The 14,724-nt window shown below is 41.0% G+C and overlaps 1 protein-coding gene across 4 annotated transcripts in view; it reads left to right on the top strand.

The window, feature by feature from the left end:
* The window catches only part of veph1 (ventricular zone expressed PH domain-containing 1), a 90,365-nt gene that overhangs the window by 732 nt on the left and 74,909 nt on the right, over window positions 1–14,724 (top strand). For 2 of the 4 annotated variants that reach the window (XM_039825802.1, XM_039825778.1), the window contains exons 1-3: window positions 1,985–2,145; window positions 13,176–13,856; window positions 13,960–14,178. In XM_039825802.1, the coding sequence (XP_039681736.1) occupies window positions 13,659–13,856; window positions 13,960–14,178 (417 nt within the window). In that variant the 5' untranslated portion in view covers window positions 1,985–2,145; window positions 13,176–13,658. Of the gene's footprint in view, window positions 1–1,984; window positions 2,146–13,175; window positions 13,857–13,959; window positions 14,179–14,724 lie in introns of those variants that run through there. The other 2 variants (XM_039825795.1, XM_039825785.1) reach the window with 2 other exon arrangements.

Genomic DNA, 14,724 nt, shown 5'->3' with positions numbered 1-14,724 from the left:
TAAGGAACATATCTCGTCGTTTGTTTTTAATTAATAATGTTTTATTATAAACTGTAATGTCTTATTTACACATAGGCCTAGCCTAGGTACATAACCGTACAAATAGGATGTGATTCCATGCAGTAGCTCCATGGACGGTTTTGCCACATCTATAATATAAAATAGAGATTTAAAAGGTAGAATACATCCTTATTGTCGTGGCCCTGTGCGGGTGGAAAAAAAAACAATACATAACTTTTGATTTTTAAGTAGCCCCTTAAAGACAAATATTGGGCTTTTATTTTGAAGGAAATGGACACATATTGTCCATCTTGACTTTAGAGATATTATATATATATATATATAAAATAGTAAATAAAATGAATTCACACTTTTACTAGGTTACACCCTAAACTGGTGAAAAATGATATCTCTTTTTTAATGAGCATTCCTCCATTAGATTATTGTATTATTAATTTAAAATTAATTATGAAGCCTATGTATGTAATATGGCCTTTATCTTTTCCTCTGCAACACATATGCATATTTGCTGCCAGAAGAATCATTAAGGCATTCAAGCAAACATTAAACAGTATGTCTGAGCTGGTAAAAGGGATTAATGATAACTTTGGTTTGGAATGCAGCCATGAAGTCATTAGGCTTCATCTGCCCTGCTCTCTCAGTGGTACCATGCTGCCTTCAAATGCTCCTTGTAAACTGCCTACATGATTAGATTATAATTTCAAGTAGGTCAAGGTCAAGGTCAAGGTAACTTTATTTATACCCGAAGGTAGATTTGGCTTGCAGGGAAAGTTGGGTAGGTCAGCGTCCTTTTTACAGACACACATACACATGCATACATACACACAATCGGCAGCAGACTGTAGGACATAAATGTAACAAAGGAGACATCATTGTTCATAAAATACACTAAGTCAATGGTTCCGCAGACACAATATAATAATAATGAATGATAAAAATAAACAAAATGCAGCAGATCTGTATTGCTACTACTTATTTAATACTACGTATAGCCGCTGGGTCAAAGCTGATATCGCTTAGTTTTACTACAGGCCGGTACTTTATACCTGCGTCCCGACGGTAGCCTAAAAGCTGAAAATCACCATATAACGGGTGGAAATGGTCTTTCAAAATAGTTCCAGCTATCATCTGTAACTGTTTAGAATACAGGGATTCTGGGTTGAGCAGTGGTTTTCCAATCAGCTTACTGGACCACTTCACAATTTGATTCAGACGATTTCTATTATTAAGAGACAAGTTCCCAAACCACAACACAAGGCAGAAAGACAAAATTGATTCAATAAAAGCATAATAAAATAGGGTCATCAAGGTTCTATCAATGTGGAAGGAGGAAAGTTTTCTCAGACAAAACTCGCTGGTTTACCTTTTTATAAACATTGTCACAGTTTGCCTCAAAAATCAGTTTGCTGTCAATAATCGTTCCGAGATGTAGGTTTCAGCACACTCCACTATTTGACCCTTTATGCTGGTGACTTCTCGTGCCTGAGGGAGTGATTTCCGAAAATCAATAGCCTAACCATGTCTTTATTTTTTGAGATATTAATCTGGAGGAAGAAGTAGCCTATTAGTTGGCAAAAAACAAAAGCAAAATTGAGCCTGTAACAAAACTTTTTCAGTCAGTTAACATACAACTGCTGCCACAGGATAGTTACAGAAACTAAACACGTGTGAATAATACTTTGATTAACTTGTTCGAGATAAAATGTGTGTCTTTTAAATTTAAATTTAAAAAAAAGCCTTACAACTAAAAGCTCGTAATCTAATTTGCAGTGACGGCTGATGAATTAGTAGGCTACTTGGTGTTGAACCATCTGAGGAAAATCCAGTATGAGCTATTTTAAAGTAGTACAAATGTCATTGTACTATATTTCCCGAGGGCACTTTAAGGCAGCATCCCAACCTGCCCCGCCCTCCATCCACCTGTTGCAACGCGCGCTCTCGTCGGCCGCACGATGGCGCGCTTTCCAATGGTGGCCGGCGATAAAAGCAAGGCTTGCTCTGTGGGGGAACTTGGATCTGTGCTGGAGTAATTTGTGTTGCTATGTGCCGCTTCGGGCCAATGTTTGGAGGTACCGAACGAAGCTCTGCATGAGTGTCCATGTGTCCTCTTCCTGCACGGAGCAGGTAAGCTGTCCGACGGTATAGCCTATCTGTAGGTGTTAGGAATTGAATCAGGTTTTTGTTTTTTCCCTGTTGCATGCCATTCTGTCATTAGAGTCAGAGACGCTTTGCCGAGCTGAAGGCATGAATGCCACCCACATTCCTTGATGTCGGGAAAGTTGACTGGATGAGGTGAAAACGGTCTTTAAAGCACCGATGTGCCACAGTCTCTCCTAATCATCGTACGTCAAATAGGCTACATTTACTTCCCAAATAGCCTATATTACACAGAGGAGCAGGCAGGTGGATTGAAGAGGTGTTTTCGTGGGTTGTTGGTGGGTTGTTGGCCATAGACACTGAATGCAATTTCGGGTTAAATACTTGCTATGTTATACTACACAGCATATTGCCCTTAGGGAAATACGATAAACCGTGCGGTATAGATATACATGGCACTATAGTGAATAGTTTTAGATTTCGCTGCAAACATGTTGTTATCCTAGAGTAGTTATTTTACACCTGCTTTACTTTCATGTGCGCTCTCTCTCTCTCTCTCTCTCTCTCTCTCTCTCTCTGTCACTCTCTCGGTGTTTCTGTGTAAATACAGAGGAATCTGTTGTGAGAGCTTGAAAGGCAAGTTCAGTGGCATTACTCACATTTAGCTGCTTCTCTTAATGCTCTGTCCAGGTCGAAATCTACAGTTGCTCCGCCTGTGTGTGGGAGAGAGGGGGGGCACTCCTCAAGGTCACTGACAGATGTTGATGTCCCAGGAAGAAAGGACAATGTCCTGATTTTTTCCATGCATTCATTCTATTAAGTTCTCTTTTCACCTACAGTGTGAAATCCATTTACTGAATACAAACTGTTGTGTACTACTTCATTCAAATAGCAGCCTGCAATGCATTCATTCATGTTTTCATTCATGGTGGACACTGCCAATTTATTACAGGGCAGGACAAATACTTGGACGCACACTCTAGCCCATATCCGTTCACTTGCTTCTCACCTGACTGCAAAGACCAAATATCATTGTCTTATATTTTGTCATTTAGAGCATATGTATATTCATGTAATTTACACCGGATAGCAAGTCTTAGGCTACATGTGATTCATCACGTGACTTTGTCATCTTTCGGCATCTTTGCATTTCCCTGTGCTGATTAGGTGATTTTCAGCTAAAGAGGAAAATATGGTTATATTTATAGAAACTTGATGTATTAGGAGGACAATGTTTTCCATATGCACCTAGCAAGTAAAAGCTGTAATGCACCTTAGGCTGAATCACCTATTCAATACACTCTGGAAGCAGGAAATCTAAATAATGTGGAGCATGCAATTTATGAAAAGATTTCTAAACTTAGAAACATATTAAACATTTACAGTATTGAGGATATTTGAAAGCAGCTCACTATTAACAATGAGGTCCTAATATTTAATGCACTGAATTTATTACTTAAAGCCTGCACTCCTGGAAGACCCGTATGTGCTGAAACCTAGAACATGCTTCCGTTCAGCTCTCAGGGCGAGCCTCTGAGTTTGGGCTGCAGAAGGCAGCAGGGAGTAATGCATAATGAATGGTTTAGAAAATGCATGTGTATGTTAGTTGGCTGAGTGTGGCGGTAATGCATTATTCCAACCAGCACTTCTCCTCTCTGCTATGGAAATCCTCTCAGCGGTTGTGAGTCTCATAGCGCAGCAGAGCCAAACTTGAGAGCAAAGAGGAACCCCCCCCTACCACGCTTTAGGTTTGATTCAATGCCATTTGACACAGTTAGACACACACACACACACACACACACACACACACACACACACCAATTTAAATCAGGGACCTTCTATTAGAAGGGACCTTCTTTTTGTTAGGGTATTTTCTTTCCACTCAAATTAGCTTCATCTTGGTATCCAGCACTGTGGGGGTCCCAAAATATAATTTTGGTGTGACCAATCTGGGTTTAAGCTGATTGTTTATAAAGAAATCCTCTATAGATTATGTCTCATTCTCATACCAGTGTTTCAGTAATAGCACTACTTAGTCAAATAGATCTGGAACGTTGAATCTATCAAAAGGATAAAATGAAATGAAATTGTATATATAGTGTCAAATCATAACAGAAACCCATAAAAGGCCACACATGCACATTAAACCGTTGTTAAAGTGATGGTTCGAGTAATTAACCTGAAAAAAACATGATTCTAGGAGTTATAGTCTAATGAGTTGAGTAGTTAGGCGTGATCACATGGACCCACGTTTGTATCTCGTAAATGACCCCACTAATAATGCCCGAAATGATACCAAAGGTCTACACTAGTACAAATAAGTTATGCACTCATAAAATGATGGATTGGAAAGTTTGTAAGTACACCAGAAGTTTATGAACACTTGCCTGCTCTCTTCTGGTCTCTGTTGCTGCTGCTGCTACCTGCAGTTAGACGAGTGCTTAGGGCTGTCTACAAATTACTACACCGAAAAGAGATACAACAAAAATATGTATTAATTTAATGATTAAATAAGGTAATGTCTCCAAACTTACCTCAATTATTACTTGTCTCCTGCTAGTTATATTACAGCACTTACTTTAAAAAATAAGTTAAATTAAAAAATATTTTTGTTGCATCTCTTTTCGGTGTTGTAATTTGTAGACGTCCCTAAGCACTCGTCTCACAGCAACAACAACAGCAGAGAGCAGAAGCCAGCAGGCAAGTGTTATTTACATAAACTTCTACTTACAAACTTAGTAAACTAGTGTAGACCTTTGGTATCATTTCGGGCATTATTAGTGGGGTCATTTAAGAGATACAAACGTGGGTCCATTAGCCCCGCGCTAAGCTATTCAGCGGCTAACGCTACTCTGCGCTAACTCGCCCAATGTTAGACCCAGGTGAAAAAAGCTTCTGGGGGGGTGTTTGGCTCGAGGTCATGGTGCAAAGGACCCTAGGGTAAATTACTCCGAACCATCACTTTAACGTATCACTTTGGTATTCATAACATATCAGCTCTTTCTGCTGTCGGCAGTGTGACATCCAAGTGTCACATTAAGTGTTCATGTGGTCTGGTTCTGCTTTCTCTTATCAGGTCCACAGTGAGCACTCTCCAGAGAGAAAGTTAGATTGTTTCAAGAAGTTTTGACTGAGTTCTCTGCGGCAGTGTGGACCTAATTCCTAAGTCCTCAGAGAATCTCTTCTTTGTGACTTATTCATAAAATTCATCAGTTACATAACTGATTGGCCCAATTATAGGGAATATCTACCAACGCAACCAGCCTTAATCATACCATTAGTATGGACAATGGATTTCTGCTCAGGTGTGACTGGAAGATATGACAGGAGATACAGTATAGCATATTTCGACAGTTTGATGCATTGAGACCTTTTGGCATAAAATATGAATAGTATTTAGTTGTTGTCAGAAGACAGATACTAATTTTGGGACATGGTAGTGGACTGGGATGCTTAACAGGTTTTTCAAGGAGTCCAGGTATGTACGGATGCACTCAAACCACCAGATAGTTGATCAGATTAGTGCAAATTAAAGATGAGTCGTTTGACAGAAATATAACCTTGCGACTATTTTGATAATCGAGTAATTAATGGATTAATTGAGAAAATAATTGGCAGATTAAAGGTGCAATATGTAATATTGTGTGTAATACTGGCAGCTAGCGGTTAAAATAGTTACTGCACTACCAATTCAAAATACTGGAGAGTCGTTTCCCCCGCCCCCTCCTGCCCAGACTCGAGGGGGTTGCCAGGCTGAGACCGCAGCATTCACAACAACGTTGCTAGACACTTTTCTCACATAGCCAGACATTACTCCACAGCACCCGGAGTAGCTAACGGTAGATGCTGGCTACATTGACAGTCATAAAGAGTTCGCTCACGCGGAGCTCTGTAACCAACTGACAGACACACTTTTCGGCTTAAAATTACAGTATGAACCGCTAAAAACACAACAACCTCACTGTCCTCTCCACACGCCAGTCAGGCACACCTCCTCGGCTTAGAATTACAATACGAACGCTAAAAATACCACTACCTTACCGGCGGAACACACTTCATTGGCTTAGAATTATGGCAAAAATCGCTACACACTGCAAACTCGCAGTCCTTCTTCGTTTCCGATCTTACAGCCCCTCTCGTGGCTTAAAATAACCCACCGTTGTCGGCTCCAGCCGCTGACGAGGGTTACACACTGTAAACAGCCGTGGGCTGCTTGCCTGGTTTCCTCGCGGTAACGTAACAGGTAGCAGCGTTAGCATGGCGGCGTTAGCCAGGACCAGTCGGGATCACTTTACTGGCTGTGTCTCAATTGTTTTTGCGAGTAACCAACTCGGGTACTCTAGCTATATAGCTAATTCAATGTGAGAACTCAAATGTTGAAATGACAAAAAATGCCCGTCCCTAGTAGCTGTGATAAATTAGCCTGAAGCTAATGCTTACCGGTTCAGGAGAAAATAAGCCAACTCTGCGTCCTTTTGGGCTCTAAGCTGTCTCCATCTTTCAAATACATCTCCACCAGGGGGTTGTTATGTCTCTGGTCACGCAACTGTTAGAAACATGCTGTTTTCTTTTTTTTAGGTCGGGTAGAATCTATCTCCATTGATCCTGTTTGTTTGTTTGCTGCTTTCATGGCTGTACTAACGTTACAGCTGTAGCGCGCTGGGTTTACGTTTTTACAGGTATATCTGGCAACCCGGCCTGGCTGTCAAACTGGGCCATTGATAACAACACACAGATCAAAACATAAACATAAATTCCGTCACGGAATGTAAATTTCAAAAAGAAAAAATACTGAAATTAGCATTGTTGTCAGAAAAGATAGTATTTCAGTTTAACATGTTTCCTTAATATCTGATGAGGCATTGGTGTCATTTTTGGATTTATTACAGTACAAATATTACATATTGGACCTTTAATTGATAATGAAATAATCATAAAATCAAATGAACTTGTAAATGCTTATGTCTCACTGTGGCTAAGAAGCAAGTTATTTGTGTGAGCACTTTTTTATTTATGTGTACTTTTAATGGAGAAGACACCGGCTCAAACTTAATTTAGTAGGCCTCATTTCTCAGGATACCATCCAACTTTCCCAACACTCTCTTGTTTGCATATTATAAAAATTAACAAAAAAGTTAATGCTATAACACATTAATATGCCCTCTTTAGAGTATAGTTACTGTCACAAAATGGCAAAACACATACAGCACCAAACAAGTAATAAGTAAGCTCATGTAGCCCCAATAAGAGTGAACCTACTCAGTGAAACTCTAGAGGATGTCTTGTCAAATGTTTCCTGACTGCAGAATGGTCTTAATAGTGTGAGATGAGGAACTTCAAATGTTTCTTTGAATAGCAGCTTTCCAGCAGGGTTGAAAGCTGCCCCCCCCCACACACACACACACACACACACTCATAATTATGTGCATAAATAAAGACTGAAAGAAATACTCAGTCAGATATGAAGCAGCCAGTAATGTCGAAAACAGGAATTCAGGGCTTTTTGTATTCGGTCTCTCACTTTCACTCAGCTCCTTTCTAAAGTATTTGTGTGTGTGTGTGTGTGTGTGTGTGTGTGTGTGTGTGTGTGTGTGTGTGTGTGTGTGTGTGTGTGTGTGTGTGTGTGTGTGTGTGTGTGTGTGTGTGTGTGTGTGTGTGTGTGTGGTGTGTGTGTGTGTGATGTCTTGCAGGCCAAGCAGGTGCACATTACACAGAAGGAAAGGGCCGACTGAGGAGAGAGAGAGAGAGAGAGAGAGAGAGAGAGAGAGAGAGAGAGAGAGAGAGAGAGAGAGAGAGAGAGAGAGAGAGAGAGAGAGACAAAAGTCTGTCTTAAAGGTCATACAAAAGAGCCAGTGTTTTCTCTCTCACTCTCTCAGAGTGCTGAGTGAAGACACTAGTGGCAGTGGTGGCGGAAAGAGAGAGAGAGAGAGAGGCCACACTGTCCTCACATAGCCCTCAACCCTCTCACCGCGCTTACCTCCTGCAGTGTTTCCCATACATAGGTAGATTGAGACCCGCCCTGGCTGATAAAATCCAAATTAAATTTTTTGTCCAATCTACGATGTATATTTATAGTGCACCAGCGGCCTCCAGCCCGTCCACCCTGAAGTCACGTGTGCGTGACAGCGCCAACGATTCACTTCAGGCTCAGAGGCTGGTAGTAGCTAGTGGTGTGCGATACTGCAATATTTGGTATTGATTTGATACCAAGTAAATACAGGGCCAGTATTGCCGATTCTGACACAATACCAATATTTTTTAATGGTTAAGGTGGATGCATCATCAAATTGCCATATTTGAATGAATTTTCATGACCTTTTGAGTTTTTGTGATTTTATCTTTGGATTATTAATAAGTTAAAACCCAGGACAGAATTTTCATATATACATTTGTTGTGTTACCAATCTATCTTACAGCCTTTTTACAACTCATTTTTGGCCTGGAAATATAGCCACACTGCGCTGCTCTCCTCTCTGCCATTCTTCTGCTCCGTCTCTGTCCTGCTTGTGTGTATGTGCTGCTGGGCGCCGCCGGGCCTGGCTACTTGCTTGCTTGTTTGCCCGGCGCCGCTGAGTCACATGACAGTACAACATCAAATCACAAGAGGGGGGAGGAGGAGCTGTGACAGGAGCGGTACTTACACAGGCAGCTCTTTGATGAAACCGCAGCAGTGCCTACTGGAGAGAAACTGAAACTAAAGTATCGATCTCATTACACTGGTACTGATCAATACCAATGTTGGTATCGATATTTGGATCGATCTGTCCACCACTAGTAGTAGCATGCTGCTTGTAGTATTGTGGCTTCCCGTGGGATTAGCTGTACTGATAAACAGTAAAAACACTGCGGCCACACCGCTGTGAAAGCAGCCAGAACAACATCTATCAGTCTGGTTATTCACCCTCGTCCTGGCAGTGTCATCCGCTAGAGGCCTTTATAATGATCTTTATAATGAAGTTAACTGGAGCTAACTGGAGCTAACCACTAACTGAGCCTGTTCCCGTTCTTTGTCTCTGTGCCCGTACCCATAAACTGTAATTATAGACTCAAGCCCAACAACATTTTATTAAGTTGGCTGTAAAAGTTTTAAACTACAATCCAGAGTTTTTGAATGATAGATATCTGTTCAGATGAGATCTTAATGAGTGCAATAGGACACGTGTAACGGCAGCGGCGGTCTTAAGCATCTGGGGGCCCGTTACAGTAACTAATATGGGTCCCTACCCACATAAAACGTAAACATAATAGAGCAGAAAAAGCAATGATTCCTGTTGATTTGCATCAGTGGTATATCATTGTATTACGTGCACTATCAGCTTCATGAACATGCTGCTCAACATAGAAATAAGCCAACCTTATTTGATTAAAACTATATAGAATTATTCAGCGTTGTACATTGAAATAAGTCTCGCCCTTTCACGGACAGCACCTTCTCTGCTAATTGATTAGCGCAGTATATTTTCAGCTTTCTGGGCTGACATAAAAAAACTTTAACAGCTCAAATATCCCCTCAACTTAAATTATTAACAAAAGCAAAGAAGAAAAAGTGTCTGACTGACACTGAACCGAACTTATCATAAATTCAACTGTTTTGTACTATACCGTTACAGTAACGTTATAGTACAAAATAGCGTGTTCATTAGGATCCTAACACTTTAAAAAATAAACCATGATCTATAACAAACAAAATGAACAATAATTAACTTTGGATAGCCTTAGTGTAATATGATTTAACAAGAGTTAGGAGGAGACATGGCGTGCGCACAGTGTTGGGTTTTAGAGTAACATGTTACTTTCTGTATTGATCATAGTAGGCTATGGTTTTAAGGTTAAGTTGTTAATACATATAGCCTAACATTTGGGCTCAGGGTAATCAGGTATTTTATCTGCTGAACCATAAAATTTATGACAAACCAACCAGATTTAATTGACAAAGCACATCATAAGCTACACTTCATCCGTATCTTCTAGTTTTAGTTATTTCTTTCGAAATGATCTGTTAATGTTGTTTCTGTTTTCAATAAATAGTTAATAAACCTTTTTGTTTTACTTGTTTATTACTGAAACCAGCCATCACATGCCTCGCCGTCACATCCTGCGCCATGCCACCCAGCACCACAAGTAAATTCTCAACCTGTGGGAAACACTGCCCCGTCACCCCTCCCCCAGTGGCCCACTCACAGCTCCCCTGCAACATGTGGGTGCCTGCTAGAGCTTTACATCCAGTCGAGTTTCAGAGGAAGAATTTATGTATTTGCAGAAGGATGAAAACCGCAACTCAAATGTGCTGTGCAGTTAATTGGGAAACATTTTAAGTACAGGTGGAAACAAGCTACTGCACATGTCTTTAACTGTGTGTGTGTGTGTGTGTGTGTGTGTGTGTGTGTGTGTGTGTGTGTGTGTGTGTGTGTGTGTGTGTGTGTGTGTGTGTGTGTGTGTGTGTGTGTGTGTGTGTGTGTGTGTGTGTGTTGTGTGTGTGTGTGTGTGTGTGTGTGTGTGTGTGTGTGTGTGTGTGTGTGTGTGTGTGTGTGTTTAAAGGCTGCATTCCTGAGCTTTCTGAGCCGTAGCTGGGTGATTAATAGAAACTGGCTGATTGCTTAAGAACTAAAATTCCGTAGGCCCATTTTTTTGCTTTCACACACACACACACACACACACACACACACACACACACACACACACACACACACACACTTGCATGCACACAGGCAGGAGCAGGAATGGACACAGGAAATAAACCCAACAGTTTACTAGTGAGGAGAGCGAGAGGATGGCATGTGTAAATGTGCGAGGGTGTGTGTATGTGTGTGTGTGAGAGTTCTAGTGAGGCATTCAGGTAGAATAATGGAAGCTCAGTATATGAGAGGTCTGCAGGTTACACAGGGAATTCAGGACACCGAAACATTATCCACCTCTGGCTTTCTCTTTCTCTGGTTCTCTGTCTCTGTCAGCTCCTCTGTTGCTCTCTGCCTTTCTCTTTCGTGCTCTGGGTGTGTGTCCAAATCTCATTCCTCCTCTTCTACTGGTGTTTCTTTTGTTGTTTTCTTTTCTCTATTGTATCTCTCTGATCTCCATCTCTCTCCGCCTGCCTCTTCTTCTTATCTTGTTGCTTTCTTTCTTCCTTTCTTTCTTAGACAGCTACCCCTCGACACACATACTGTACCTCCAACCATGCACAGAAATAGATTGTTGATCTACACAAAAAGGATAATACTGTAGGTGTGTGTGTGACTCTATCTGTGTGTGACAGATAAATTGCTCTGCTCTGTGTTCATGGTTGTTTTGTTGTTTTGGTCCCAGAAGCTTTGCTCGGACCAATAAGAATTCCTGATGTGGTATCCTGGCAATAGGCGTGTTTCCATGGCCATCAGCGGCTTGGCAAGGGAGACAGCAGTCTCCTAAGTGCTCTGCTTCGTGCCTTCCTTTGGTCTAGCTTGGGATAGCTCCAATGTGACTTTCAGAGAAATGGTGTGAGGACGAGATGACGTCTGATTGTAGAGAAAAGCTGGTGCAGCAAGCAGACAATGACACAGATACATATGCTTAGCTGCTCATCCTCTGAAAGGAGGCAAAAAACAGGCTGCTTTAAAGAATGTGTATTTTCTACTTTCTGTAAAGACCGTAATATGCAGTGTGAGTGTATGTGTTTATGTTTTTGTGTGGGAGGACAGATAGTCAGAGATATTACACAGTTTTAGAAACAAGCTTAGATAGATTGTGTGTGTGTGTGTGTGTGTGTGTGTGTGTGTGTGTGTGTGTGTGTGTGTGTGTGTGTGTGTGTGTGTGTGTGTGTGTGTGTGTGTGTGTGTGTGTGTGTGTGTGTGTGTGTGTGTGTGTGTGTGTGTGGTCCTCACTGCCCTTTCCGTTCCCCATAGTGTTTAATGTTTAATTGAGGTTTACAGAAACAGTGATAATGGTTAACATAGTGCCTTTGAATACCCACAACTGCGACTCCATTCATAATATTTCAAGGCAAAGGACTCTTTATTCTCATTGAACTTCTGTCATTATGAACTATTGTATTGTAATAAATACTGAAAAGCATATTAATAATACAACAAAAACTTGAACTAGAAGATTCTCTATATAAATACTGTTCTAGCCTTTTAGGCGACATGGGTCATACATTTAATTTGAACCCACCACAATGTATGGATAAACAATACAACTTCACCCACAGACGGTTACCGAAAATGTCACTGAGGCTGCACAGTTTAAGCAAACACCTCTGTGAACTGTAAACTGTAGTCACACATTCCTAGAGTGCATGCATGCGTGAGTGCGTGCGTGTGTGTGTGTGTGTGTAAAACTCTCCACTGCCCTTTCACACGCACATTTTGGTAAGTATGTATGATTTTTGTAGCAGATTTGTCACACATTACCAAGGAGTCATGGAGGAGGACAGTAGTAAGAGTGCTTGAGCAGATATTTTTAAGATAACATCACATTGTTGTTGAATTTCATTTTCCCATGAAGCCTGTTTGAAAGCAAAGCACCACCAGCATTTAGGGATATATGGTATTTGCTTTCTTGCTGAGAGTTAGGCTAGATGAGAAGTTACCTTTGGATAGAGTCAGGCAAGCTGTTTCCCCCAGTTAACAGTCTGTTTCTTCTAAACTAAGCTAACTGGCTGCTGGTGGTAGCTTCATATGTAATGTACAGACATTATAGTGGTATCAATTCTCATGTATATACTGTATGAGCATACTTCCAAAAATGTTGACCTACTTCTTTAATATTGACTTGCATCCACTTCTGTTTCTTGGTTATCCAAGTTGTCCAAGTCTGTTTCTTGAGACCAGAAAAACTAAGGAATCCCTAATTAAACCTTATACAGCCACTCATACTTACTTACTACTCCATTTTCTCAGAGTCAGCTGCTCAATCCAGGGCTTAAAGTTCTCAGGCACCTCCAGGGCAGCATTTCAGGCTCACAAATAGTTTCTTGCTTTAACCCCTGTCAATCTATTTCTTGCCAGAATATTTAATTTTCTGCATTTAGTTCTCTCTTTAGCTAATTTTATCTTCCTATCTATCTTTCCCCTTCTCTCCTTTAGGACTCTGCTGTAGAAAGACTGCCTTCTCCAGAATATGCCTTGTCTCCATGGTAACAGGCCTAAGGCAAACCCAGAACAACTTCGGGCCAAACTTGTCCACTCTTGTCCAACTTACCTAATCCTGGACTTTACTGAAGAGGAAAAAAATCCACTCAATTAATCATTCTTGAAATATTAGTAAGGTTCTCTATTATGTCTCGTAGTCATTTTAACAATTAGAGTGCATTCACAGGACCCAGAATGCCGAAAATAATGGTGCTTGAAAATTTGTCATTTTAGAAGCATACATTCTACTCTTTGGTGATCACAATGCAGATGACTTTGCATACTCTTTAAATGGTCCCACCAGGTTGAAAACTGCATTCAACAGTTAGCTTTCCTTGATCATTATGTCAGGGATATTTTTATTCACAATTAAGGGTTCTTAAACTGGGCTGCATCCGTCCCAAACTGGTCAGAAAGGAGTCTTAAACCAGGACCAGAATGCACCAGCTATTCAGCCAGGTGCTGGGGCAGAGGGATCTGTCCAGAGCGGGAGATCTGTTTTCTCTGGAGGACACAGAGATCGAAGCCTGTCTGTCTCAGGCTCTGGACCAGATCAAGACCATCTCCTGCTCACAGGTCAGCAGGCAGAAACCAACACACATAGATAATATTTATCCAAGATATTACAAGGCAAATGTGAGTTTAATTATTCATGTTCTTATCTATAATTCATCTTTTTGTCCTTCATTTATCACTGTATCCTTAATTTTGTACCCTCTTACCATCTGCTGTCTGACAGGACTATTTGACCAATGACAATGACCAGGCAGTGGTGGAGATTTGCATAACGCGCATCACCACGGCCATAAGGGAGACAGGCTCCATCGAGCAACACAGCACAGCGCTGGTGGGACTGTGGGAGTCGTGTCTTGAACATAACCTCACCCCGCAAGGTGAAAACACCGAGGACACACCGCATGCCAAGATAGCCTCCGACATCACCAGCTGTATCCTGCAGGTACACACACACATGCACGCACGCATGCACGCACACGAGACATTGTTTTGTAGTGTTAATAAGTACTTCTCTATTTGTTTACTTGAAGCACAAACTGCACATATAGTACACACCTTTGCACATATGTGGGGAGAAAAGGCCAATGCATTTTAAATGTTATCATACAAAATAGCCCTATAATGTGATACAGCCATTCAGTGTTTTGGTCTGTATGAAAAAAAAGATTTGGTGTAGTGGCACATATAAACAGCTTATATCCACCTTTGGACAGGGGGATTTATCATATAGGTTAGTACACATCTTGCAGATGCAGTGATGCATTAATGTGTAGTTAGCATTTTACTGTTGTTGTTGTTGTTGTTGTTGTTGGTGGTGGTCAAGGTAGAGCTAATTATAACTATTTCATATACTGTTGGGTAGTTTAATCTATAACAGTGTATAATATTTTCTAAGCTTATCATGTTTTGATAGAAGCCAGAGTAAACCCACCTACATAGACACCACTATAGCACTGGGTGTTTCACCTCTTGTCACAGGTGGAATATG

The sequence above is a fragment of the Perca fluviatilis genome, chromosome 2 (assembly GCF_010015445.1).
Source record: "Perca fluviatilis chromosome 2, GENO_Pfluv_1.0, whole genome shotgun sequence".
Lineage (NCBI taxonomy): Eukaryota > Metazoa > Chordata > Actinopteri > Perciformes > Percidae > Perca > Perca fluviatilis.
This window is presented reverse-complemented; position numbering and strand designations above follow the sequence as displayed.